The sequence below is a fragment of the Choloepus didactylus genome, chromosome 3 (genome assembly GCF_015220235.1).
Source record: "Choloepus didactylus isolate mChoDid1 chromosome 3, mChoDid1.pri, whole genome shotgun sequence".
Taxonomy (NCBI): domain Eukaryota; kingdom Metazoa; phylum Chordata; class Mammalia; order Pilosa; family Megalonychidae; genus Choloepus; species Choloepus didactylus.
Genome location: NC_051309.1, coordinates 94,045,513 through 94,073,494, shown reverse-complemented (window position 1 = coordinate 94,073,494; position 27,982 = coordinate 94,045,513). Strand labels below are relative to the sequence as shown.

The following is a 27,982-nucleotide window of genomic DNA, read 5'->3' as shown; positions in this document are numbered from 1 at the left end:
TGGTGAAATATGGTACAGAGCTGGTTCTTAGATAAACAAGTCCAAACAGCATATACTCTCGGGATCCCTTGCCAAGTGATCATAGCAACTGCATCATTTCAAAAGATAGAGGCGTATCGAAACCAATAGAACACAAGGACAAGGCCCGCCTCCAAATTTGACTTATCTCTGCCAGTCCCATTAGCAAGTGGGACACAGCTCTTCACTGGAGCTCTGTGCAGAGGACATCTCTTTCCCAGGACTGGCAAGGACTTAGCCGGAGTTGAAGAGTAGATAGCGGGAGCCATGAACATTGTCTTGCATCTCCTCCTTCTTCTGATCACCATCATCTACTCCTATTTGGAGGCGCTGGTGAAGTTTTTCATTCCCCAAAGGAGAAAATCTGTGGCTGGGGAGATAGTTCTCATTACTGGAGCTGGACATGGGATAGGCAAGCTGACTGCCTATGAATTTGCAAAACAGAAAAGCAGACTGGTTCTGTGGGATATTAATAAGGTAATAGATTCATCTGCTTATCTCTCTTAAAGTCATAACTAAGACAGGTGTTTTAAAAATTGTCTTAGCATCTGCTTATCTATGTATTTTTATTTTTTTAACTGTTTGATAAACAAACTTCTTGGAACCTTATTCCACCTATGCATCAGATTGGTTAGATGAAAGGAACATAACTGAGACCTAAGCAGAGATTTTTTATACCATGGTTTACAGGTTGCTAACACAGGCTCAGAAGCCATGCTGTTTAACTTGTGCAAGTCACTTAATTTCTCTCTGCCTCAGTTTTCTTAACTCTGAAATGGGTGCAATACCTCAGCGGAAGTTCAAGAACAGGGGTTGGCAAACTATAGCCAATGGGCCATATCTGGCCCAGGGGCAGCCTATCGAGCTAAGAATGTTTTTACTTATTTTTCTTCCTTTCTTAGAGAAGCTGTGGGTCTACAGAACATCATGCATAAAATACAGGATTCCCATACACCACCCCACTACCAACATTCTGCTTTGGTGTGGAACACCTGTCACAACTTATGATAGCATGTTTTTTGCATTTCTAAAGGGTTGTCAAAACAAAACAAACAAGAAAGAATATGCCATAGAAATCTTTTGTGTTCCCCTCTCACAGTCCTAAAATATTTAGCATTGACCCTTTACAGAAAAAGTTTGCCAATCCCTGGTCAAGAGGATTAAATGGGTGACTATCTGAAGTGCTTAAAACAGTGCCTGGTGCATGGTAAGTATGACATGTGTTAAATAAAATCTATGTGCAATGAGTCATTCTGCAGCCCATGGATCTAGGATTAATTTTCACTTTCAAGTTTTATTATTTAACAAATACATTTCATATGGCTATAGCTGCCACAGATAAGTGATTCCTCTTATGGATCTGAGCAAAGTAAATAAAAAACCTTCTGGAAAGCATTCACCATTCTAGACGCCATTAAGGACATTCATGATTCATGGGGGGAGGTCAAAATCTCAACATTCACAGGAGTTTGGAAGAAGTTAATTCCAACTTTCATGGATGACTTTGAGGGGTTCAAGACTTCAGTGTCCTGCAGATGTAGTGGAAATAGCAAAAGAACTAGAATTAGAAGTGGAGACTGAAGATGTGATTGAATTGCTACAATCTCATGATAAAACTTAACAGATGAGGAGCAGCTTTTAGGGAAAAAGTGGTTGCTTGAGATGGAATCTACTACTGGTGAAGATATTGTGAACATTGTTGAAATAACAAAAAAAAAAGGATTTAGAATATTACATAAAGTTAGTTGATAAAGCAGTGGCAGGGTTTGAGAAGATTGACTCCAATTATAAAAGAAGTTCTACTGTGGGTAAAATGCTATCAAACAGCATCACATGCTACAAGGAAATCTCTTGTGAAAGGAAGAGTCCATTGATGCAGCAAATTTCATCATTGTCTTATTTTAAGAAACTGCCACAGTCACTCCAGCCTTCAGCAACCACCACCCTTATCAGTCAGCAGCCACCACCATTGAGGCAAGACCCTCCACCAGGATTGTGGCTTGCTGAAGGCATAGATGATGATTAGCATTTTTCATCAATAAAATATTTTTTAATTAAGGTATGTACACTGATTTTTCAGACATAGTGCTATTGCGCATTTAATAGACTACAGTATAAACATAACTGACATGCACTGTGAAACCAAAAAATTAGTATGATTTGCTTTATTACAATATTCACTTTCTTGCAGTGGTCTGGAACTGAACCTACAGTATCTCTGAGTTATGCCTGTACATTCATGAATCTAATCGTAGATTTCTTTCCAGACATTGACTTTGGGGAAAGGAATGGTATTTATTGCATTTTTTTTTAATTTTGAAATTTCCAGTGACAAGAGAAGAGCAAAATTAGAAAGAAGTTATATTTTAAATAATTTCAGTAAAATTCTGCTCAAAGGGCCAAACCTCACAAGGTCCTTTTAATCCTTGAATTTTATACTTAAACATTTAAGGTATTAAGTGATACACTCTAAAGCTGTAAATGCAACTCTGATCTCCTATATCACAGGAAATGGGAAGGTACCTATTGCCTTTTGCTTTACTTTGGCCCTCATTAAATCTAAACTGTTGCTTTAGGAACATTATGAGAAGTGGAGTAAACAATGCACACTGCGGTTGGAGCTAAAGCGTGCGCTTTGTGTACACAAAAAGACCAGGAGTGCTCTGGTTCAGTTATAAGACTGAAGATTTTTCAATTCTTTAATGAAATTGTCTGATGAAAGCTCTCATTACTAATGCTCTGTACTGACCTTGAACTAGAGACAAAAGACTGGTAATGGGTCTTGCAATCTGGCAGTGAGCACACTGCCAGCTGAAACCTAACTCAGTGGAAGGCTCTCCTGTCCTGTCTCTTTTATTCCCCTGCAACCCTCCCCAAGAGGCTATGTGAAGGGGCATTGGCTCTGTGGCTAAGGGTCCCAACCTCTGTTAGGCTCTGGTCTTTGAGATCTCAGTCTGCTGCTCCAAGGTCTTAGCCCATGGTGGTGAAATACCAAGGACCCCAGGGAGGCAGCATTGGTAAGGGAAATCACTGGACCCCTTACTTATTCAGGAGTCACCCCAAATTCCAGCGACATCACTGACATTCCAATAAGCGAATACAAAGGCTTTTCAGGTATCTTGCCTCTTCATTGCAGAGAAGAACTTACACATTGTAAAAGGAAAAATAATAATTTTAAAAACCCAATCATCTTCTCTGCAAAAGTCAACAGAAGTCAAAACTCTGAAAAGAATTTACTTTTCTAGAAATTCAGGTCAAGAAACACTAGGGCCTTTTTATCTTGGGAAAGAGGTCATTGAATTTGGGCTGAAGGTAAGTTGCTCTATCTCCATGTTCCAGAGTTTTGTGAGAGGTTTTCCATTTGGTGGTCCTTACCCATTTTCACTCCAGAACACCTGAAGAATATACTATATCCCCAAGAGGAGTTATTTTGTCTCCCTATGAAAGTCATTCTTTCCCCTTCCCTCCTAGAGGAATAACTCAAAATCATCAAGAAAAATAAGAAGGGCAGGGTATATGGTTTTTGTTTTTGTTTGTTTGTTTGTTTACTTGCATTAGGATCTCACAACTTTATTGCATGATTCATGAGTCAGGCAGCATTCCATTCAGAAAGCAGAAGGGAGCTCTGCCAAGGGATTGGAACTGGGAAGCTCATATAGAGTGAACAGCACAAGCGAGAAAAGGTTCTGATGGGTAGACATTAGGTTTCCATTTCACATGGAAGCAGATATAAATTGATTAGTATGGTATGCTTATCCATTCTGATAAGCTATGTCTTCTGGACCAAAACTAGCTTTACCATTAGGTGTTGCTTATCAGCAACCCTGTAGGGTGTGTTCCATTTCCCTGGAAAACCCCTGTAGGTCAACGATTTTTGTCTCTGGAAAAGCCCTTCTTGGAAGGAGATCCCCTTCTGGCAACACCCAATGCAAGCAGCCATTTTATTTTACTTAACAGTGTCCCCCCCTCTTTGGTCATGTTTCCAATTGGAACATGACCAAAACATTTCAGTCACCAGTGTTGATTTATTTTCTTCTCAGGCATTGGAGTAATCTCAGTCAGTCATTTGTTCCCTTTTCCCTTTTCCTTATCATTTTTCATGTTTGTTTCCTTTCTTGATTGCAGTGAGGTTTTTTGGGTGGCTGTTCAATTACATTTAAGACCCTTGGAGTGGAGTTACTTACTCAGTTGAGTGGATTATGGGTACAGCCTTCTCTCTGAGTCAGAGTATCTATTGTTTTTATTTTCAGTCTTGGTCCACTAGAGGCAGTCCCATTTCTAGCTCATTTTCCTTTTGATTAGCTATCTTAAGAGCCACCATCTGTATTGAGGATGACAAGGAATTTGAACAGAATCAAGAACCAATTTGTACAACATGAAATAAAAACGTACTGACTGATCATCACAATTAAAAGCATAATCCAAAGTATACTAGTTTGTCCCCAGATTCCATTAAACCAAGAACCTAGGTCAGGAAATAGTTCTGTTCATTGAAATGTTTGAGGCTGACCGATATTGTGAAACAACTTAACTTTGCCCTTTACCATATTTAAGGTTAACACTGTGCCAAACTTATTAATGTAAGAGCCACATTAGTCATGGGCATTTGCGTATCTAGTACCTGTCTTTTTTGCCAGAACAAGGATGCTAAGCAGTCAGCTTCAGCCTGGAGAGCCTGAAGAACATGTCAAGGGGGATTAAAGCTCTGTTTCATTACCTTAGATATATTTTTAACTGTTTGCTCCAGGTCGTAAGAGAATATATAGTTTTAAATCACTGTTACTCTAGAATTGCTACTTAGCACTTTACAGCCTGTTACATAGTTCCTGCTCAAAAAATGTTTGCAAAATGAATTGTTGACTTTTCCTTTCTTCTCCACACTCATACATCCCCTTCCATGATACTGCAAAGAGCAACATTATTTTTCAAGACAGCTCTTCAAGCTATGAGGGTAGTCTCTTTTAAAAAACCTCCAAACCATGATGAAAAGCTATAAAACATGAAGGAATTTTCTTTCTTTTTTTTATTTTTTATTTTGACCTGGTGTGGAATGGCTGTCCAGAGTGCAGCAAAACAAAGAGGTGAAAACACGTCCTACAGGAATGTTCCCTGGCAGAGCAGCCAGGCATAATCGACTTGCAAATTACGCTATCAGTCTCTCACGAAATTTTCTTTAAAAGAAGGAGGCTTTTTGGACATGAATTATAATCTTCTAAAAAATTTCTTTCTTCGATGCTTTCTCCCCCATTCCTCAGCCCTACCCAACCTACATCTTTCTTAATTTGTTTTTTTTTTTTTTTTCCAATTATAGCACAGCGTTGAGGAAACTGCAGCTCAATGCCGAGAACTAGGGGCCACCACGCATGCGTTTGTGGTAGACTGCAGTAACAGAGAAGAGATTTACAGCTCCGTAAACCAGGTGAGACTTTAGGTTATAAATTGCTTCCGATGATTTTGCGCCCACTGTCACTGACTTGGAAAATGAAAAGATCTATTATGACTGTCTGATTTAAGTTAGATTTTAGATCCTGCTAACTGAGGTAGTTATGTGACAAAGTATGATATATACATTATTCCTTGCATGTAATCCACTCAGCTTTGCCCTTTATTACTGTTTCATAGCATTAGTCAATTTCAATCTGATCAGGAGTTCAAGCAGTGGCACAGGGTGACTGAGAAAAGAATTATCACCAGGGAAAATGGATCACCTTCTAATATGCTTTTAGTCCTATTACTTTTGCAGTAATTCCCTTTTAACCCTCCTTTTAATTATTTCCTTTGTGGGATTTTATTTATTTTGATAGTAATCTAGTCTTTTATAGAAAATGTAATATTAATAGTTTTTGTAATACGATTTTTAAAAGGAGCAAATATCATGTGCTCACAATGGACCAAGCACTCTGGTAAACTATTGCATTATTTAATTTAATTTGAACAACAACCCAGATCAACCTCATTTTACAGATGAGCCAGTTGAGGAGAGGTTTGAGCCAATTGCCTAAGGTGTCATAACTAGTAAGTGGTGGAACCAGGATTACACAAGCAGCACTTTAAAAATGGTCAGAATTTATATATCAATTTATCAGCACTAATATTAATTTCACTTTATTTATAAGTAAGATTCTGTAGTCCATGATATATTGAGAACTGAAATTTAGGTGTTAAAAAAAAAAGCAGTTATTCCCACCTTTGTGACAGTGTTTTGTTTGCATCTGCTCTTTGGGCTAGAACTTTTTTCTGCCTGAACTCTGAGACCCCATCAGGTAGAATAAAGAATTGAATCCCCAGATGATACCAGCCCCCACACTGGAGTTTCTATAACACACCAAATGTATGTGTTCTTTTAATTTCAAAAGGTGAAGAAAGAAGTGGGTGATGTAACCATCATAGTGAATAATGCTGGGACAATATATCCAGCTGATCTTCTCAGTACCAAGGATGAAGAGATTACCAAAACATTTGAGATCAACATCCTCGCACATTTTTGGGTATGAATCAGAAAATTTTCTGTTTGTGCACATCTGGCACCTCCCCTTAAAGTCCACGAAGTTCATAATTCAATTCACATCTTTCTGGGTGGGAGATTGGCCACTTCAATCAAGAATCATCAAATTAATTTGATGGAAGTGCCATAGAGTTTGTGACAGAAGAACAGAGTTCAAGGGGAAAAACCTTCTAGAATGTAAGCTCCTCAGTCTGTCTCATCCACCAGTATTGTCAGGCACATATCCCACAGAGGTTTGTGGAATGAATAAAATAGCAGAAAGCCCAACTTAGAAAACCCTAAATATTGCAATTAGCACAATTTAGGGAATTCTGGAAAAGTCCATATGATGCAAACTAAAATCATATTCAAAATATCCCAAATTTAATAGAGTTTATCTGAGGAGGGGATATGATTTTAAAGAACTTTCACTTACTGAGATACATACTTCTGTAAGATTTGCAATTTTTTGCAAAAAGCATTATATCTTTTTTTTTTAAAGTAGTTTTTTTGAAGAACCTAGAAAAAGCTAAAAATTAAAGTTATAGTGAGTGGTTAAGGGGGCAGGCTCTGAGTCAGACTGCCTGAGTTCTACTCCTGACCAATAATGGTGTAAAGTAGGGCAACTTATTTAACTTCTCTGAGACTCATTTCCTTATATGAAATGCACGTAATAGCATTTAACCCACAGGATTGTTGGCAGAGTCAAGGGGTTAATACCTGTAAGGTACTTAGAACAGTGTTCAATAAATATGAGCCAGAATTGTTTCAGTGGAAAGTAGAGGAGGTAATGAAGGCTGATAAGGGTGGGCAAGGAGTCAATCTGTCTAAATTGGAAAAATCTTACCTGAGGGGAAAAAAAAAAGAGACAAAGAGATCAAGAATCAGAAATAGTATCATATTTTTAACTCAGAAATCAAATTAACTACTAGGAATTAATAGCAGAACTTTGGTTCCTCGTAACCCTCTTTCTATAAAGCTTTGAGGGTGGAGGTTTGCTAACCCTCTTGCTAAGGGTTGTCAATGTACATCATTTTGATGCTTTAGAGGAAATACATATAGTGTACCTTCAACTGTGACCTCATTTCATAGAATTTTAGAACTGAAAGGACATCGGAAATCACTACTCTGATATTTGCAGGCATTTGGGACGCTTCTGGATGGAACTCTAGAATATTCTAAAGTGCTAGATCCATGGGACGCAGAAACTTAGAAATATGGCTATGCAGACCTCTTAAAATTGATGGGAGACTGAAATATCAATTTCAACTTCCTTTGTAGAGAGAATTTATATTAATCAGTCTTCCAGTGTCTCAGTGTTAGTGGAGAACATAGGACAAATAGGATTCTGGAAGAGAAAAGAAAAAAAGATATGTGTCCTCCTACCTTCCTCAGCCTCACCAAACTTCATGGAGTCCTCATATATTAGTTATCTGTAACTGTAACAAATACCACCAAAACTTAGTGGCTTAATATAATAATAAATGTTTATTATCTCTCACAGTTTTATGGATCAGGAAGTCAATGGTGGGTTGGCTTGGCATTTCTGGCTCTCAAGAAATTGCACAGGGTTCATATTGTGGGTCTGTAAATGTTCATAGAAAATATTGATATTTTTCACAAAACAGTAAAGCTTTGGAGAAATAGAAATACATTCTGTTTGCTATAACACCAATATATAATGCTCAGTATTTCATACAGGGAGATGCTAAACCTAATCATGATGCATTATGATTATGGGTCAATATAGAGCTCTTAGCTTATTTGACTCAACTAACTTGATACTGGCACACAAGATTTGACTCTTTTAATTAGAGTGATACAGCACCAAACCAAAACATTACATGATAGGAGATTATCATAGGGAATTCCTTTGGTTCTGAGAACTCTTCATTTTTCCCTTAATAGCATTGTTTTACATGGCATATCTGAAAAGAAGCTATTTGATTCCTTCTGGAGAGAAGAAGGGGTATGTTAGGATGGGTTCTTGGCACTCAATGCCAGCTCACACCAATAAAATATTTGTCTTTTTCTTTTCTAGCATATGTATAGAAGTAATTGTATGATCTTGGCATATACTGTATTTCATCACACAGGTTGTTTCAAATGTCATTCTATCTTAACAAAGATAAAACTACATGATTCGGAAATGTAATGCCTGTGTTATTGTTTTCCTTCTTTCTGCAATGATCCTCAAGATCACAAAAGCACTTCTTCCACCAATGATGGAGAGAAATCACGGCCACATTGTCACAGTGGCTTCAGTGTGTGGCCATGGAGTGATTGCTTATCTCATCCCATATTGGTAAGTATTTATTTCCAGCAGGGCTATGTATTTTTATATTTTAAAGGGTTACTAGCCTTTATATCCCAATCCTCATAGCAGAGTAATTTGGATTTACTGAATTTAAATAATAGTTTAGAACAGATTTTAAAAACTGACCTCCTAAAACAATGAAATTGTTGTAATTATAATTAAAATATTTCTAGATTCTGAAAACTCTTCTGTAGAAAGCAATGAAAGTAAACAATAATGCCGGCATGTTTCCATCATTTCTTGGAATGAATAGATGTTGATAAAAGAAATAGGACACCCACAGACTAAGAAGTGAAACATACAGAAGTCCAAAGGAATGCAAATCTACGTCAAGGCTTGGTTGCCCAAAATAAGCCAACCAGAGTGGCCCCTGAATTAAAATGTTTTCCAGTGAGCTGGTGCCATGAAAGGCTGTGTGTGTATGCATACATTTGTGTGTGTGTATGTCTGAGAGAGAGAGAGAGAGAGAGAGAGAGAGAGAGAGGGAGAAAGAGAGAGAGCAAGAGAAAGTGTCTGCCTGATTAAAATATACGGGTAACACACTCCATACCCAACCAAGAATATAAAGGAAAGAAGGTGAGAGGCTCTAAGGAGACACTATTTTCAATATGTCCTTTTCTTGTATACTCTTCTATTGGCATCTCTTTTGCTTCCCTATGCCTCTAGCAACCTCAAGAGAAATTTAACTTGCTAACATTTGGCCAGTTCTTTTCGCAACTGCCAACACATGAGTAACGGTAGTGGGTGTGTGAGTGAGTAGTTGGTGGATTTATTATTTACTTATACATACAAATCCAAGGCTACACTTAGTCATAGGCCAAATTATTTTTGTCACTGAATGCAATGGATGGATACAGTTAAATTTCAAAGTAGATTGAGGTGTCCTTGCATGCACATATGATTGTTTCAACCTGCGTCTGTACCATCTTAAAATACAAATAAGAATTGCAGAAATTTAGCATTTACTATTGTTTTAATGTTTAACAATGTGGAAACACAATGTAATAATAGTTTCCCTTTTATCTTTTCCCTTAAGAAAGCAACCAGCCTTTAACATTATTGCCTTCATTGTCATCTGTGTCTAAAATAACGTTTATATAGAACCTTACACATAAATCAGTTTTGCATCTATCATTTGATTTAATCCTTGAAACAGTCCTATATTTTGATTATCTGCATGTTAAAGATCAGACAATCAAAGGAAGAAGAAAAAGTGATGTGCTGAAGGTCACACACAAAAACACACCATCAACCACACCATCTGGAGTGTTCTGAGACCAGGTAGTCAGTGTCAAGAGAGAAACGATGAACTCAGTTATCAAGAGAGAGATGTGCTGAGTCCTACAGAAGCTTCTCAACACAGATATTAGTTATGTAATACTTCTAAAACTGTTTTTCCTGATTTCGTATTTTTCAAAACAATAGCAGTGATAAAAACTGATTAGAAAAGAGTTAGAAGATTAAAAGAAAACACGTATGATGAAAAGTAAGCATTAAACCTGTCAATAAAAGTATTATGATGTTCTGTTATTCTCATTGCTAATTAAGAATTGGCACATTCAGAATTCTATATAATCATATAAGAAATTGTAAATGAAAATGAATGCCCACTTATCTTCTCAGAAAAATCACAAGTAGATTTGGGAGATCTGACTTCTACTTCTTTTCAAATAAAATCAACACGACCCTCTCACTGAAAGCTGAAAACTGTTTCACTTTCCCTTAGATAACGATGGCTGTTAATTGTCTTACAGTTCCAGCAAATTTGCTGCTGTTGGCTTTCACAGAGCCCTGACATCAGAGCTTGAAACCTTGGGAAAAACTGGTATCAAAACTTCGTGTGTCTGCCCAGTTTTTGTGAATACTGGGTTCACCAAAAACCCAAGCACAAGGTGATTACAGAATCAAGTTAGGATGTGAATCTGGCATGAGAGCTTGATATGTAAACTATATAAGAAGTTTTAAGGTTGGTCAACCGAGGAAAGGGAAAAAATTGAAAAAGGAAAACTTTTTTCTTACTAATGTTTAAGTTTTCATTATGATGTTAAATGGGTGAAAGAAAAAATATATTAGGGGTTCAGTAGGAGTGATATGCTGCCAACGAATAAGGTGTCTGTGTAGAAGGTTCAGCACACACTGGGTGCAGAGAGTGAGTGGAATGTGGTGTGGGGTGGGCTGGAAATGTGTGTTGGAAGGGAATATGGGAGTCTCCACTCCTGGAAACAACCCCTCAAAAATGAATGGTACTTAACATCCTCCTTTTCCTATGAGCGGTTCATTCTCAAATAGCGATAACCGTCTACAGAAAGCCATGGGTATATGCTCCTTTTATATCTTCCACAGCACTAACAACAATGCTAACAATACTCCAATCTTTTTCAAACTTGCCTGATCCTAAGGATCATCATCAATGATTATATAAAATATCAATTTTCTCAGGCTCTTCCCTTGGAGGTTCTGATTCAGTGGGCTAGGATGTGACTCAAGAAGGTTTTTGTTTTTTTTTTACACAAATATCTTAGGTTATTCTGGAGGTAGGTTTGGAAAATAGTGATATATTAAATATAACCACATGCTTGTGATTACCATTATCACCCTCTCCTTCTTACAAATGCGTAACATCCCTAGGAACAACAATAAATTGTGTCCCTAACCCCTTAGTCAATGTGAATTTCCTTAAAAACTTTGTCTCTGGTGTGGGCCCTAAATAAAATAAAGCTACCTGTTTCACAAATTTGCCTGAATCGAACTGTATATTTTGATGCAGTTTGACAAAATATACTAAGCTTGCCAATCTGAAACCAAGTTATTACTGGAAGGGAATTAGCCCTAAGTATACTTGTTCAAAAAGAATCAAAAATTTCCTTTTAAGTTCAACCTCTTTTGAGGCTACTGATGCTTAAACTCTGAATTACCTATGTTGTCTCTGGAACTAGATTCACTCTCTGGCACTGGAGCCCTAAGGACTCTTAACAATGCTGGAACATAGGAACTTAACAAGAATGCAGTATCTGAGAGAACACTGAGGTACAAGTGGGCCCTGAGCTCAGTTTTCTAGATAGTAAATTGGACTCTATTAAAATCCTCTTGGAAAACACACAGGTGTAGTTTGAAGGGGCTGTGCCAAGAGTACCAGGCCAGATAGTGGAGAAGGCACAACAGATTAGAAGAGTAAGGATAGTGTGTTTCTGTAGTATGGGGACCTGGGGACAACCTTGGAGCCAGACATGGGCCACACTAAAGATTTGCCATTTGTCTTACCTAGGGTGCTGGATTCTGAATTTCCTAGGCAAGAGCCAAGATGCCAAGATGCTAATATCAGGCTTGTCGCAGAGACTGGGTTGATGGATCTAGATGGGAGAAATCAGGGAGGGGCAAAGCAGAAAACAATAATTTAATGATTTAGGAAAGTATTGGTTTGTATTGCTCTCTGCTGACTTGCCACTCAATGCCATGGAAACCTCAAGGCCATAATAATCTGCAGTAAACCACAGATTCTCAGGGAAGGAAGTTTTACCATCCACTGCCTATTTAACTTCTCTACACAACACAGCCCATGCCTAAATCTCTTAACTTTGATACAACATTTTCGATCCATTTAGGTTTTAATTCTGTTATCCTCTTGCACTAATGACCATTTTACATGGGGCCTGAGGTTATATGTACTTGTCAAGAACCACGTACATAATCTCCAGTATAAGCAAGACCACACATCCGATTGTAATATGCTACTCCATGTGCACACATCTTGGACTCTCAACAAACTGCAGGATAGGCAAATCAGAGGTGAATTTCATATATTCAATGTCCTAGAAACAATCCAGCTTTATGAGATATCACCACAAGGAGGGAAGTATAACTAGCTGTAGAATTCTCTCCTTACATCCAATAGGCCCTAGAGATGCCAAGTGTTTTCATCCTACCCATTTCTCTTTCTTGCCTGGCTCCACTACAACTCTACCATCTAATTCCTCTCCACTACTTTGTCTGAGTGTGCAATAAAACACACCTACTGGATGTGAAAGTATAAGATTGCAATAACAAAGCGCCGACATGGCATGGAGAGTGGTAGGATTTGTGGATTGAATACTGGAATATTTTAAATCCTAATTCTAAATTTCATGGAAAGAAAAATTAATTATCCTGCCTTTGTTAATAAAAACATCTTTTTCTCTTTTTAATCACAGACTGTGGCCTGTACTGGAGACAGATGCAGTTGCAAGAAACCTGATAGATGGAATACTTACCAACAAGAAAATGATTTTTGTTCCATCATATATCAATCTCTATCTAACACTAGATAGGTAAGTACAGCATAAAACACCATAAATACTAAAACACTGATAGAGCTGTTATTATGGAGAGTCTTTCAGCAGTGAAAGTTGCCCTTGAAACTCTCCATCCCTGGTGAGAAACAGTCAGATTTCCTCTGTTATTGCTTTACCCATTCTGTAAGAAGGGATTGATTCAGTTTTTCTAATGCACCCACTATCTTCACCCAATCTTTGGTTAAAAAAAAAAAAAAAAAGCAATATGGTGAGGCAATTAAGAATAAAACATCTCAAAAAAAAAAAAAAAGCCTGTTGGGATTTTGATTGGGATTGTATTGAATCTATAGATCAATTGGAAGGAACTGACATATTAACAATATTGAGTCTTCAAATCTTTGGAACACAATATATACCTTTCCATTTTCAAAATCTTTAATTTCTCTAAGCAATATTTTATAGTTTTCAGGGTACAGGTCTTGCACATCTTTTGTCAGATTTATCTGAAAGCATTTCTTGCTTTTGGTACCATTGTAAATGGTACTTTTAAAAATTTCTACTTCCCATTGTTCATTGCTATTATATAGAAATATAATTGATTTTGAATATTGATCTTGTATCCTGTAACCTTGCTGTATTCATTTCTAGTAGTTTTTTTTTTATGGAATCCATCAGATATTTTATGTAGATAATAACTATCTTCACATAAAGACATTTTTACTTCCTTCTTTCCAATCTGTATGCTTTTTATCTCTTTTTATTGCCTAATTGCATTGTCTATAACCTCAAAGGCAATGTTGAATAGAGTTGGTGAGAAAGGACTTCCAAGTCATGTCCAAGTCAAAGTAGTCAATCTTTGACCATTAAGTATGCTATTAGCGGTACGTTTTTTGTTTGTTCATTTAGTCCATGGTTAAATTAGGGTTCATTGTGTTGTACAGGTCCATGGATTTTTTCATACTAGCATCAGATATACAACCTAAAATTTTGCCTTTTAATCACATTCAAATCTTTAATTCAGTACTGATAATTCCATTCACAATGTTGTGCTACCAGGCTTCTCATAGATGCCCTTTATCGGGTTGTGGAAGTTGCTCAACGACTACTACTTTGATGAGAGCTCTTATTAAGACTGGATATGGCTTTTGTCAAGTACTTTTTCTGAATATATTGAGAAGATCTTATGGTTTTCTTTTTTAATTTGTTAATATGGTGAATTAAACTGATTAATTTTCAAAGGATAAACCAATCCTGCATTGCAATATCTTTGTCTGATTTTGTATTGGGGTCATACTGGTCTCAAGAATAAGTTGGAAAATATTCCTTTATTTTCAATTTTCTGGAATATTGTGTTTGGGATTGGTATTGTTTATTTCACAAATGTTTGGTAGAATTCACCAGTGAAGCCATCTGGACCTGTAGGTTTCTCTGAGGGAAATTTTTAAACTATGAGTTCAATTTCTTCAATAGTTGTAAGCTACTCAGACTATTTATTTCTACTTAGTAGTGTGTGTCTTTCAGGGAATTTGTCCATTTCACCTAAGTTGTCAAATTTATTGTTATAAGTTTGTTCAAAATATTTCCTTACTGTCCTTTCAATATTTTCATAATCTCTTCTTTCTGATATTGGCCCTTTTTGTCTTTTCTCTCTTTTTTTCTCATCAATCTAGCTAGAGCTTTATCAATTTTATTGATTTTCTCTAAGAACTAGTTTTTTATTTCATTGATTTTTTCTATATTGTTTTTCAGTGTTCTATTTCATTATTTTCCTCTCTGATCTTTATTATTTTCTTTATTATGCTTACTTTGCATTTAATTTGCTCTTCTTTTTCTAGTTTTTTTTTTTTTTTTTAATGTGGAAGTTGAGTTACTTTGAGACCATTATTTCCCACTCTAGGTATTTAGTGCTACAAAATTCCCCTTATATACTACTTTAGTTCCATCCAACAAATTTTGATGTATTGTGTTTACATTCTGTTCAAAATACTATTTAATTTCTTTTTTTGGATCATGGTCAATTTAGAAATATGTTATTTAGCTTATAAATATTTGGAGATTTTCCGGAGATCCTTCACTTATTGATTTCTAATTCAAATCTATTGGATGACTTGGATCATTTAAAATTTATTGAAACTTTTATATGGCCCAGAATATGTTCCATGTGTACTAAAAAGAATGAGTATTCTGTTGCTATTGAGTGGAGTATTGTATAAAAGTCAGAGAGGCGGGGCAAGATGGCAGACTGGTGAGCTGTATGTTTTAGTTACTCCTCCAGGAAAGTAGGTAAAAAGCCAGGAACTGCGTGGACTGGACACCACAGAGCAATCTGTCTTTGGGCATACTTCATACAACACTCATGAAAACGTGGAACTGCTGAGATCACCGAAATCTGTAAGTTTTTGCGGCCAGGGGACCCGCGCCCCTCCCTGCCAGGCTCAGTCCCGGGGGAGGAGGGGCTGTCAGCTCCAGGAAGGAGAAGGGAGAATTACAGTGCCTGCTCTCATCGGAAACTCATTCTACTGATTCAAACTCCAACCATAGATAGACTGAGGCCAGACACCAGAGACTCTGAGAGCAGCCAGCCCAGCAGAGAGGAGACGGGCATAGAAGGAAAACAACACGAGAAGCTCCAAAGTAAAAACAGAGGATTTTTGGAGTTCTGGTGAACACAGAAAGGGGAAGGGCGGAGATCAGGCCTTGAGGCGCATATGCAAATCCCGAAGCAAGGCTGATCTCTCCGCCCAGGGCACCTTTCCTTAATGGCCCTGGTTGCTTTGTCTATTAGCATTTCAATAACCCATTAGATCTCTGAGGAGGGCCGTTTTTTTTTTTTTTTTTTTTTTTAAATCCTTTTTGCTTTTTCTAAAACAATTACTCTAAGAAGCTCAATACAGAAAGCTTCAAAGAATTGAAATTTGGGCACGTCAAGTCAAGAGCAGAAATAAGAGAGCTCTGAGACAAAAGGCAATAATCCAGTGGCTGAGAAAATTCACTAAACAACACAACTTCCCAAGAAAAGGGGGGTGTCCGCTCACAGCCACCATCCTGGTGGACAGGAAACACTCCTGCCCATCGCCAGCCCCATAGCCCAGAGCTGCCCCAGACAACCCAGTGTGACGGAAGTGCTTCAAATAACAGGCACACACCACAAAACTGGGCGTGGACATTAGCCTTCCCTGCAACCTCAGCTGAATGTCCCAGAGCTGGGAAGGGGGAGCAGTGTGAATTAACAGAGCCCCATTCAGCCATCATTTGAGCAGACTGGGAGCCTCCCAACACAGCCCAGCAGCCCAGAACTGCCCTGGGGGGACGGCACTCACCTGTGACATAGCACAGTCATCCCTCAACAGAGGACCCGGGGTGCACAGCCTGGAAGAGGGGCCCACTTGCAAGTCTCAGGAGCCATACACCAATACCAAAGACTTGTGGGTCAGTGGCAGAGACAAACTGTGGCAGGACTGAACTGAAGGATTAGACTATTGCAGTAGCTTTAAAACTCTAGGATCATCAGGGAGATTTGATTGTTAGGGCCACCCCCCCTCCCCGACTGCCCAGAAACACGCCCCACATACAGGGCAGGCAACACCAACTACACACGCAAGCTTGGGACACCAATTGGGCCCCACAAGACTCACTCCCCCACTCACCAAAAAGGCTAAGCAGGGGAGATCTGGCTTGTGGAGAACAGGTGGCTCGTGGACGCCACCTGCTGGTTAGTTAGAGAAAGTGTACTCCACGAAGCTGTAGATCTGATAAATTAGAGATAAGGACTTCAACTGGTCTACAAACCCTAAAAGAACCCTATCAAGGACAGCAAATGCCACGAGGCCAAAAACAACAGAAAATTATAAAGCATATGAAAAAACCAGACGATATGGATAACCCAAGCCCAAGCACCCAAATCAAAAGACCAGAAGAGACACACCTAGAGCAGCTACTCAAAGAACTAAAGATGAACAATGAGACCCTAGTACGGGATATGAAGGAAATCAAGAAGACCCTAGAAGAGCATAAAGAAGACATTGCAAGACTAAATAAAAAAATGGATGATCTTATGGAAATTAAAGAAACTGTTGACCAAATTAAAAAGATTCTGGACACTCATAGTACAAGACTAGAGGAAGTTGAACAACGAATCAGTGACCTGGAAGATGACAGAATGGAAAATGAAAGCATAAAAGAAAGAATGGGGAAAAAAATTGAAAAACTCGAAATGGACCTCAGGGATATGATAGATAATATGAAGCGTCCGAATATAAGACTCATTGGTGTCCCAGAATGGGAAGAAAAGGGTAAAGGTCTAGGAAGAGTATTCAAAGAAATTGTTGGGGAAAACTTCCCAAATCTTCTAAACAACATAAATACACAAATCATAAATGCTCAGCGAACTCCAAATAGAATAAATCCAAAAAAACCCACTCCGAGACATATACTGATCACACTGTCAAACATAGAAGAGAAGGAGCAAGTTCTGAAAGCAGCAAGAGAAAAGCAATTCACCACATACAAAGGAAACAGCATAAGACTAAGTAGTGACTACTCAGCAGCCACCATGGAGGCGAGAAGGCAATGGCACGATATATTTAAAATTCTGAGAGAGAGGAATTTCCAGCCAAGAATACTTTATCCAGCAAAGCTCTCCTTCAAATTTGAGGGAGAGCTTAAATTTTTCACAGACAAAGAAATGCTGAGAGAATTTGCTAACAAGAGACCTGCCCTACTGGAGATACTAAAGGGAGCCCTACAGACAGAGAAACAAAGACAGGACAGAGAGACTTGGAGAAAGGTTCAGTACTAAAGAGATTCGGTATGGGTACAATAAAGGATATTAATAGAGAGAGGGAAAAATATGGCAAACATAATCCAAAGGATAAGATGGCCGATTCAAGAAATGCCTTCACGGTTTTAACGTTGAATGTAAATGGATTAAACTCCCCAATTAAAAGATATAGATTCGCAGAATGGATCAAAAAAAATGAACCATCAATATGTTGCATACAAGAGACTCATCTTAGACACAGGGACACAAAGAAATTGAAAGTGAAAGGATGGAAAAAAATATTTCATGCAAGCTACAGCCAAAAGAAAGCAGGTGTAGCAATATTAATCTCAGATAAAATAGACTTCAAATGCAGGGATGTTTTGAGAGACAAAGAAGGCCACTACATACTAATAAAAGGGGCAATTCAGCAAGAAGAAATAACAATCGTAAATGTCTATGCACCCAATCAAGGTGCCACAAAATACATGAGAGAAACATTGGCAAAACTAAAGGAAGCAATTGATGTTTCCACAATAATTGTGGGAGACTTCAACACATCACTCTCTCCTATAGATAGATCAACCAGACAGAAGACCAATAAGGAAATTGAAAACCTAAACAATCTGATAAATGAATTAGATTTAACAGACATCTACAGGACATTACATCCCAAATCACCAGGATACACATACTTTTCTAGTGCTCACGGAACTTTCTCCAGAATAGATCATATGCTGGGACATAAAACAAGCCTCAATAAATTTAAAAAGATTGAAATCATTCAAAGCACATTCTCTGACCACAATGGAATACAATTAGAAGTCAATAACCATCAGAGACTTAGAAAATTCACAAATACCTGGAGGTTAAACAACACACTCCTAAACAATCAGTGGGTTAAAGAAGAAATAGCAAGAGAAATTGCTAAATATATAGAGACGAATGAAAATGAGAACACAACATACCAAAACCTATGGGATGCAGCAAAAGCAGTGCTAAGGGGGAAATTTATAGCACTAAACGCATATATTAAAAAGGAAGAAAGAGCCAAAATCAAAGAACTAATGGATCAACTGAAGAAGCTAGAAAATGAACAGCAAACCAATCCTAAACCAAGTAGAAGAAAAGAAATAACAAGGATTAAAGCAGAAATAAATGACATAGAGAACAAAAAAACAATAGAAAGGATAAATATCACCAAAAGTTGGTTCTTTGAGAAGATCAACAAGATTGACAAGCCCCTAGCTAGACTGACAAAATCAAAAAGAGAGAAGACCCATATAAACAAAATAATGAATGAAAAAGGTGACATAACTGCAGATCCTGAAGAAATTAAAAAAATTATAAGAGGATATTATGAACAACTGTATGGCAACAAACTGGATAATGTAGAAGAAATGGACAATTTCCTGGAAACATATGAACAACCTAGACTGACCAGAGAAGAAATAGAAGACCTCAACCAACCCATCACAAGCAAAGAGATCCAATCAGTCATCAAAAATCTTCCCACAAATAAATGCCCAGGGCCAGATGGCTTCACAGGGGAATTCTACCAAACTTTCCAGAAAGAACTGACACCAATCTTACTCAAACTCTTTCAAAACATTGAAAAAAATGGAACACTACCTAACTCATTTTATGAAGCTAACATCAATCTAATACCAAAACCAGGCAAAGATGCTACAAAAAAGGAAAACTACCGGCCAATCTCCCTAATGAATATAGATGCAAAAATCCTCAACAAAATACTTGCAAATCGAATCCAAAGACACATTAAAAAAATCATACACCATGACCAAGTGGGGTTCATTCCAGGCATGCAAGGATGGTTCAACATCAGAAAAACAATCAATGTATTACAACACATTAAAAACTCGAAAGGGAAAAATCAATTGATCATCTCAATAGATGCTGAAAAAGCATTTGACAAAATCCAACATCCGTTTTTGATAAAAACACTTCAAAAGGTAGGAATTGAAGGAAACTTCCTCAACATGATAAAGAGCATATATGAAAAACCCACAGCCAGCATAGTACTCAATGGTGAGAGACTGAAAGCCTTCCCTCTAAGATCAGGAACAAGACAAGGATGCCCGCTGTCACCACTGTTATTCAACATTGTGCTGGAAGTGCTAGCCAGGGCAATCCGGCAAGACAAAGAAATAAAAGGCATCCAAATTGGAAAAGAAGAAGTAAAACTGTCATTGTTTGCAGATGATATGATCTTATATCTAGAAAACCCTGAGAAATCAACGATACACCTACTAGAGCTAATAAACAAATTTAGCAAAGTAGCGGGATACAAGATTAATGCACATAAGTCAGTAATGTTTCTATATGCTAGAAATGAACAAACTGAAGAGACACTCAAGAAAAAGATACCATTTTCAATAGCAACTAAAAAAATCAAGTACCTAGGAATCAACTTAACCAAAGATGTAAAAGACCTATACAAAGAAAACTACATAACTCTACTAAAAGAAATAGAAGGGGACCTTAAAAGATGGAAAAATATTCCATGTTCATGGATAGGAAGGCTAAATGTCATTAAGATGTCAATTCTACCCAAACTCATCTACAGATTCAATGCAATCCCAATCAAAATTCCAACAACCTACTTTGCAGACTTGGAAAAGCTAGTTATCAAATTTATTTGGAAAGGGAAGATGCCTCGAATTGCTAAAGACACTCTAAAAAAGAAAAACCAAGTGGGAGGACTTACACTCCCTGACTTTGAAGCTTATTATAAAGCCACAGTTGCCAAGACAGCATGGTACTGGCACAAAGATAGACATATAGATCAATGGAATCGAATTGAGAATTCAGAGATAGACCCTCAGATCTATGGCCGACTGATCTTTGATAAGGCCCCCAAAGTCACCGAACTGAGCCATAATGGTCTTTTCAACAAATGGGGCTGGGAGAGTTGGATATCCATATCCAAAAGAATGAAAGAGGACCCCTACCTCACCCCCTACACAAAAATTAACTCAAAATGGACCAAAGATCTCAATATAAAAGAAAGTACCATAAAACTCCTAGAAGATAATGTAGGAAAACATCTTCAAGACCTTGTATTAGGAGGCCACTTCCTAGACTTTACACCCAAAGCACAAGCAACAAAAGAGAAAATAGATAAATGGGAACTCCTCAAGCTTAGAAGTTTCTGCACCTCAAAGGAATTTCTCAAAAAGGTAAAGAGGCAGCCAACTCAATGGGAAAAAATTTTTGGAAACCATGTATCTGACAAAAGACTGATATCTTGCATATACAAAGAAATCCTACAACTCAATGACAATAGTACAGACAGCCCAATTATAAAATGGGCAAAAGATATGAAAAGACAGTTCTCTGAAGAGGAAATACAAATGACCAAGAAACACATGAAAAAATGTTCAGCTTCACTAGCTATTAGAGAGATGCAAATTAAGACCACAATGAGATACCATCTAACACCGGTTAGAATGGCTGCCATTAAACAAACAGGAAACTACAAATGCTGGAGGGGATGTGGAGAAATTGGAACTCTTATTCATTGTTGGTGGGACTGTATAATGGTTCAGCCACTCTGGAAGTCAGTCTGGCAGTTCCTTAGAAAACTAGATATAGAGCTACCATTCGATCCAGCGATTGCACTCCTCGGTATATACCCGGAAGATCGGAAAGCAGTGACACGAACAGATATCTGCACGCCAATGTTCATAGCAGCATTATTCACAATTGCCAAGAGATGGAAACAACCCAAATGTCCTTCAACAGATGAGTGGATAAATAAAATGTGGTATATACACACGATGGAATACTACGCGGCAGTAAGAAGGAACGATCTGGTGAAACATATGACAACATGGATGAACCTTGAAGACATAATGCTGAGCGAAATAAGCCAGGCACAAAAAGAGAAATATTATATGCTACCACTAATGTGAACTTTGAAAAATGTAAAACAAATGGTTTATAATGTAGAATGTAGGGGAACTAGCAGTAGAGAGCAATTAAGGAAGGGGGAACAATAATCCAGGAAGAACAGATAAGCTATTTAACGTTCTGGGGATGCCCAGAAATGACTATGGTCTGTTAATTTCTGATGGTTGTAGTAGGAACAAGTTCACTGAAATGTTGCTATATTATGTAACTTTCTTGGGGTAAAGTAGGAACATGTTGGAAGTTAAGCAGTTATCTTAGGTTAGTTGTCTTTTTCTTACTCCCTTGCTATGGTCTCTTTGAAATGCTCTTTTATTGTATGTTTGTTTTCTTTTTAACTTTTTTTTTCATACAGGTGATTTGAAAAAAGAAGGGAAAGTTAAAAAAAAAAAAAAAAAAGAAAAAAGAAAAAAGACAAACAAGGGGAAAAAAAAAAAAAAAAAAAAGATGTAGTGCCCCCTTGAGGAGCCTGTGGAGAATGCAGGGATATTCGCCTACCCCACCTCCATGGTTGCTAACATGACCACAGACATAGGGGACTGGTGGTTTGATGGGTTGAGCCCTCTACCATAAGTTTTACCCTTGGGAAGACGGTTGCTGCAAAGGAGAGGCTAGGCCTCCCTGTATTTGTGCCTAAGAGTCTCCTCCTGAATGCCTCTTTGTTGCTCAGATGTGGCCCTCTCTCTCTGGCTAAGCCAACTTGAAAGGTGAAATCACTGCCCTCCCCCCTACGTGGGATCAGACACCCAGGGAAGTGAATCTCCCTGGCAACGTGGAATATGACTCCCAGGGAAGAATGTAGACCTGGCACCGTGGGACGGAGAACATCTTCTTGACCAAAAGGGGGATGTGAAAGGAAATGAAATAAGCTTCAGTGGCAGAGAGATTCCAAAAGGAGCCGAGAGGTCACTCTGGTGGGCACTCTTATGCACACTTTAGACAACCCTTTTTAGGTTCTAAAGAATTGGGGTAGCTGGTGGTGGATACCTGAAACTATCAAACTACAACCCAGAACCCATGAATCTCGAAGACAGTTGTATAAAAATGTAGCTTATGAGGGGTGACAATGGGATTGGGAAAGCCATAAGGACCAAACACCACTTTGTCTAGTTTATGGATGGATGTGTAGAAAAGTAGGGGAGGGAAACAGACAGACAAAGGTACCCAGTGTTCTTTTTTACTTCAATTGCTCTTTTTCACTCTAATTATTATTCTTGTTATTTTTGTGTGTGTGCTAATGAAGGTGTCAGGGATTGATTTAGGTGATGAATGTACAACTATGTAATGGTACTGTAAACAATCGAAAGTACAATTTGTTTTGTATGACTGCGTGGTATGTGAATATATCTCAATAAAATGATGATTTAAAAAAAAAAAAAAAAAAAAAAAAAAAAGTCAATTAGGTCAAGTTGGTTGATACTGTTGTTCAAACCATCTATATCTTTACTAATTTTCTCTTGTACTTGTTCTATCTTTTATTGAGAAAGGGGTCTTAAAATCTCAAACTAATTGTGAATTTGTCTACTTCTCCTTAAAGTTATCAGTTTTTGCTTCATATATTTTGAGGCCTTATCATTATGTGCATAAACATTTAGGATTGTTGCGTCCTCCAAATGAATTGCCACTTTATCATTTCTGAAACTACCTTTTTTCCCCCGGCAACATTATTTGCTGTGGAATCTACTTTGTCTAATATTAATATAGCCAGTCTGGTTTTCTTTAGATTAATATTAACTTATTATATCCTTTTCTGTCCCTTTACTTTTATCTTGTTTCCTTATATTTAATATATATTTCTTGTAGGCTATATAATTCAGTATTGTTTTTTTAATCCAATTTGACAATCTCTGCTTTTAATTGTGTATTTACACCATTTACATTTAATGTGGTTATTGATATAGTTAGAATTAAAGTTATCATCATGCTATTTATTTTGTATGTATCTCATCTGCTCTTTGTTCCTTTCCTCTCTTTTTCTGTCTCCTTTTGGATTAATTGATTATTTTCATGTTTCTATTTTATTTTCTTTGTTGAGTTTTAGTTATAATTGTTTTTATCATTTTAGTTGTTACTTTAGGGTTTGTAGTATGCATCTTTAACTTGTCATGGTATACCTTCAATGATATTCATGTCTAGTATAAGAACCTTATAGTAGTATACTTCCATTTCCCCCTCCTAGGCTTTATGCTATTGTTTTCAAGCATCTTATTTTACATATGTTATAAACCCTGCATGACATATTATTTTTGTTTAAAAAGTCATTTATCTCTTAAAGAGATCTAAATAATAAGGGGAAAAAAGTGTGTATATTTACCATGTTGTTACCATTTCTAATAATCTTCATTCACCTGTATAGTTTCAGATTTCCAGGTGGTATCATTTCCCTTTGCCTCAAGGACAGTTTTTAATAATTTTTTAGCAGAGGTGTGCTGAGCTGAATTCTTTTACCTTTTGTATGCCTGAAAAATTCTTTATTTTGCCTTAGTTTTTGAAAGATATTTTCACTGGGTATAAAATTCCACACATCTTTACTACAGGCTGTTCTAACTGAAGGAAAGACAGTTTTAAATGGAGCACAATGTAGAGAAGTGGTTAAGAATGAAAACTCCACCTGAGATCAAGAACCACTCTACCACTTACTTGCTCTGTCACCATTGACAAGTTATTTAACATCTGTGGCCTCAGTTTCCCCATATATATAATAAAGATGGTGATGAAATCTCCTAAAGATGCTGTAAGGATAAAGTAACACCATAAAAGTAAAGCCACTGTCATCAAAGACGTTCAGAAGTCAGACATTAAAAACTTGGGATGCAGAAATTACATGGAATGATAAGAGGAATAGGGTTATTTATCCCAGAGAACATAATTTCTCATCTCTCTCCTGAGGGGTAGTCTCTAATAAATTTAGATCATATCAATGAGCAGATAACTGTACTAATTTCATAAGCTCTCAGACCTTTTTGAATGAAATTCATATGAACTGTGCACAAACTTGAAATAGAATAACTTGAGAACAAGGAACAAACTTCATTGCTGTATCTATTTCAACATTCCATTTGAGCTTAAATAGATTAACAATTTAGCATAAGGAGAGCCTTGACCTCGAAGCAACATCAACTCAAGAGTTTTGTCCATATTAGACTTGGTACTGACTGCAGTAAGCAATAAATTTGATGGAACTGCTGCTCTCTTAGGGCTTAAAAAAGGTCATACTAATGTTGAAAACTTCTAAAAACATAGCAGACATGCATATGATCAAGAAAATAAAACATAGTTATTCTATCAGGTTTAGAGAATAAGTATAATCTTCCTATTACAGGCTTTCAGTGAAAGAGATATTTCACACTTCCACTATGCCAATTTACTGACAATCCCTATGCAAAAAAACAAGAGTCTCAAAATTTTAGGTATCATTGTGAAGCTGTCTTGGTGGTTTGTGACTCAGCAACAGACATAGTAATCTTCTTTGCATTTAATTCCTTTAACGGGATAGACAATATTTTGAGCAGATGCAATTATGAGCATGAAGATTTCTTTTTGAGTGTAGTTAAAAGGTCCACACAAGTTGTCTTCCTAGCTTTGTCCTTCCCTCAGCCAGATCTTTCTTGCCCTTTTGCTCATCTTCCATCCCCCAAATATTAGGCAACAATACCAAAATGATTTTCAGTATGGCTTTCTTTGCAGAATGTTCATTTGTATTCTCCTCCTTTCATCTGCCTAATCAAATTTTACCCATCCTTGAACACCCGGTTCTCATTTGGAAACTTTCCTTCCTTGTTGTAGCCCACATCAATCCTCCCTGTAATTTATAACTTTTAATTATAGGTGACATATTTTCACAAATTGTTTCAAGATGGCCATCTTAGCCTTTCATCTAAACAATGGGCTCCTTAAAGGCAGTAGCAATTTTTAAGTACTTTATCTTACTTTATTATAGAATGTGTAATAGATATTCAGTAAATGCTTAAGGAATGCAAGAGAGATGGATGGAATAGAGTCTGGTGGTGTCTCTCTGTAAGCTGTTAGGATTAGGAATAATCAATAGTTTCAGCAATGACCCCATACCTTCAGTTTTAGACCTGTGCTCTTATAAGATCCCATTTAAGATTTTACTAATATCAGATGAGAGGATGAGGAGATCGGTATATATCAGTGCTTTCTTTATATGCACATACAATTTGTACCATGAATATTAAAAAGATGAGAGAGAGAGTCAATGCAAAGGAAGAAAGGTAAGAACAGAGAGAAATCAAATGCAGGAATCCTAGGGGTATTTTAACTGACAACAGGAAAATATTCTACTGTCAAATATTTTTAAATTGAAATTTTTTCATCTATTTTCACACAGATTTCTTCCTGAACGTGCCTTGGCAGCTATAAAGGATATACAGGATATTCAGTTTGAAGCAGTGGTTAGCCACAAAACCAAAATGAAATGAATAAATGAGCTCGAGCCAGAGATGTATGTACCATAACGATGTGGATCTAAGTTGAGAATCAATGTTCCAAAGCTTTCTTTCACATTTTTCAGTGCTGCTAGTATTAAAAATACTGGTTTGGCATTAGCCACAGTTGAATGAATGAGATTAATTACCTTGTCTTTCCATTTTCTCAAGAAAATTAAGGTAGATTAATAGTCAAATCCATTTTTATTCTGCCTCTTAAAAACACCTATGCTTACACAAACTCATTTAAACTGTCATATTTTCTTTAAGATATTTTATTTCAATTCTTTCTGTTTAAAAGTAGACAACGGGTACCTCCCTGAGAGTAAACACAAAGATTATTTGCACAGGGAACATTTGAAAGTTTTTCAAAGTATCTTTCCAACCCATAGCCAAGCCACAGAACATCAGCAAGTACATAGTGTGAGATGGCAGTTAAAGATCAAGATTAAACAGGCAGCTGTGTTCCCAAGGACACAGGTTACTTCTAGGTTAGTGAGATTCTGAGTTGAGAAGCTTTCTCCAGCCTCTTCCTTCTTCATTAATCCAAACTAAAGCCACTCTATTCTGCACTTAATTACCTGATTCTGTCCCTTGTAAGTCTTATGTCCACCAAAAATGGACCCTTATGTGCCTCCTCTTTTTAATATCTCTTTAAAAAAACTATTACATTAGAAAAGGTGACTCTATCTTGAATCTCGGAGTATTCAAAATTTAACCCCATGATTACCTCTCTTTTTTTTTTAAATAGTTTGTGTTGTCACATGTTGTTGGTTCCCGAGATGTTTAGACAGTTTTGAGGTTCAGAAATTAAAGCTAACACAGGAAAAGACCAAGGCAGCTTAACACCTGTCAGAGGAGTCACTGGAGAGAGGAACGAAAAAAAGAGAAAAATCTGGGGCTTGTTTTTTTTCTTTCTTTGATAGAAAAAACAATCTTTCTCCTACTAAATTTGGTTTGTATATTTTGCATATATACTATAGAATATTCTTGCATTGATTATCTGCTTGTTCTTATTAAAAACAAATGATAAAACAAATGACTAAAAGCAAATAATTAATGAAAACAATTTATTTAAAACTAAACGATAAGTATATTGGTATTCTTTTTAAAAAATAACCTCTGTAATTATAAAATTAAAAGTTTTGATTTCTAATCTATGAATCTCCATGAGTCTCTTTCAGGAATCAAGGATTCAGATGATACATTTCAATCTTGCAGATTAAACAAGATTTGGGGTTCTCTAGGCTCTGGTTTCTTTGACTATGAAAGTATAGGTTTCTCAGCTGAAACTGACCAAGCTGTTTCTTTGTGTTGCCCTGAGCAGGGTACTAGTGTGTTGAGATCTTTTTCTAGTTACTTGGCAATAATTTTTCCTGCATGATATTTCTTTAATTTCTTGCCTTAAGAATTTTTTAAGTGAAACCTTAAAATGTATTCTTTTAAATGTGTGGCTACAGAAATTAAAAACAGAAATATATAAAGTGGCAAATGTAAGCCTACTCCCCACAATTCCATTCCCCAGATGTCAGCATGTTAGTGTATAATCCTCTGGTCTTTTTAAATACATAATAAAAGCTTATGTATAACAAATGCAAACTTATCATGAACATACTTTGGTTTCAATGTTTAAAGTTTGACCTCTTCCTTTTTGTGGGTACAAAATACTAAATTTTGTATATCCATTACAATATATTTAACCACTCTTCTTTGATAGACATTTGGGTCCTTTTCAATTTTTCTAAATTCGTTTATTTA

General features: G+C 36.9%; 1 protein-coding gene across 1 annotated transcript; it reads left to right on the top strand.

The window, feature by feature from the left end:
- Positions 1 to 159: 159 nt before the first annotated feature.
- HSD17B13 (hydroxysteroid 17-beta dehydrogenase 13) lies at positions 160 to 27,823 on the top strand. Its single transcript, XM_037830222.1, has 7 exons — positions 160 to 495; positions 5,330 to 5,437; positions 6,375 to 6,506; positions 8,701 to 8,807; positions 10,574 to 10,711; positions 13,007 to 13,123; positions 26,128 to 27,823. Exons 1-7 carry the CDS (start codon positions 286 to 288, stop codon positions 26,216 to 26,218), a joined length of 903 nt encoding a protein of 300 aa, XP_037686150.1. The 5' UTR covers positions 160 to 285; the 3' UTR covers positions 26,219 to 27,823.
- The last annotated feature ends 159 nt before the right edge of the window (positions 27,824 to 27,982 follow it).

What these genes read in the sequence shown, in the direction of transcription:
- HSD17B13 (XM_037830222.1), top strand. Translation starts at nt 286, where the DNA reads ATGAACATTGTCTTGCATCTCCTCCTTCTTCTGATCACCATCATCTAC. An exon ending in TTTACAGCTCCGTAAACCAG is followed by an intron (nt 5,438 to 6,374) that starts GTGAGACTTTAG and finishes TAATTTCAAAAG; the next exon opens with GTGAAGAAAGAAGTGGGTGA. An exon ending in ACCAAAAACCCAAGCACAAG is followed by an intron (nt 10,712 to 13,006) that starts GTGATTACAGAA and finishes TTTTAATCACAG; the next exon opens with ACTGTGGCCTGTACTGGAGA.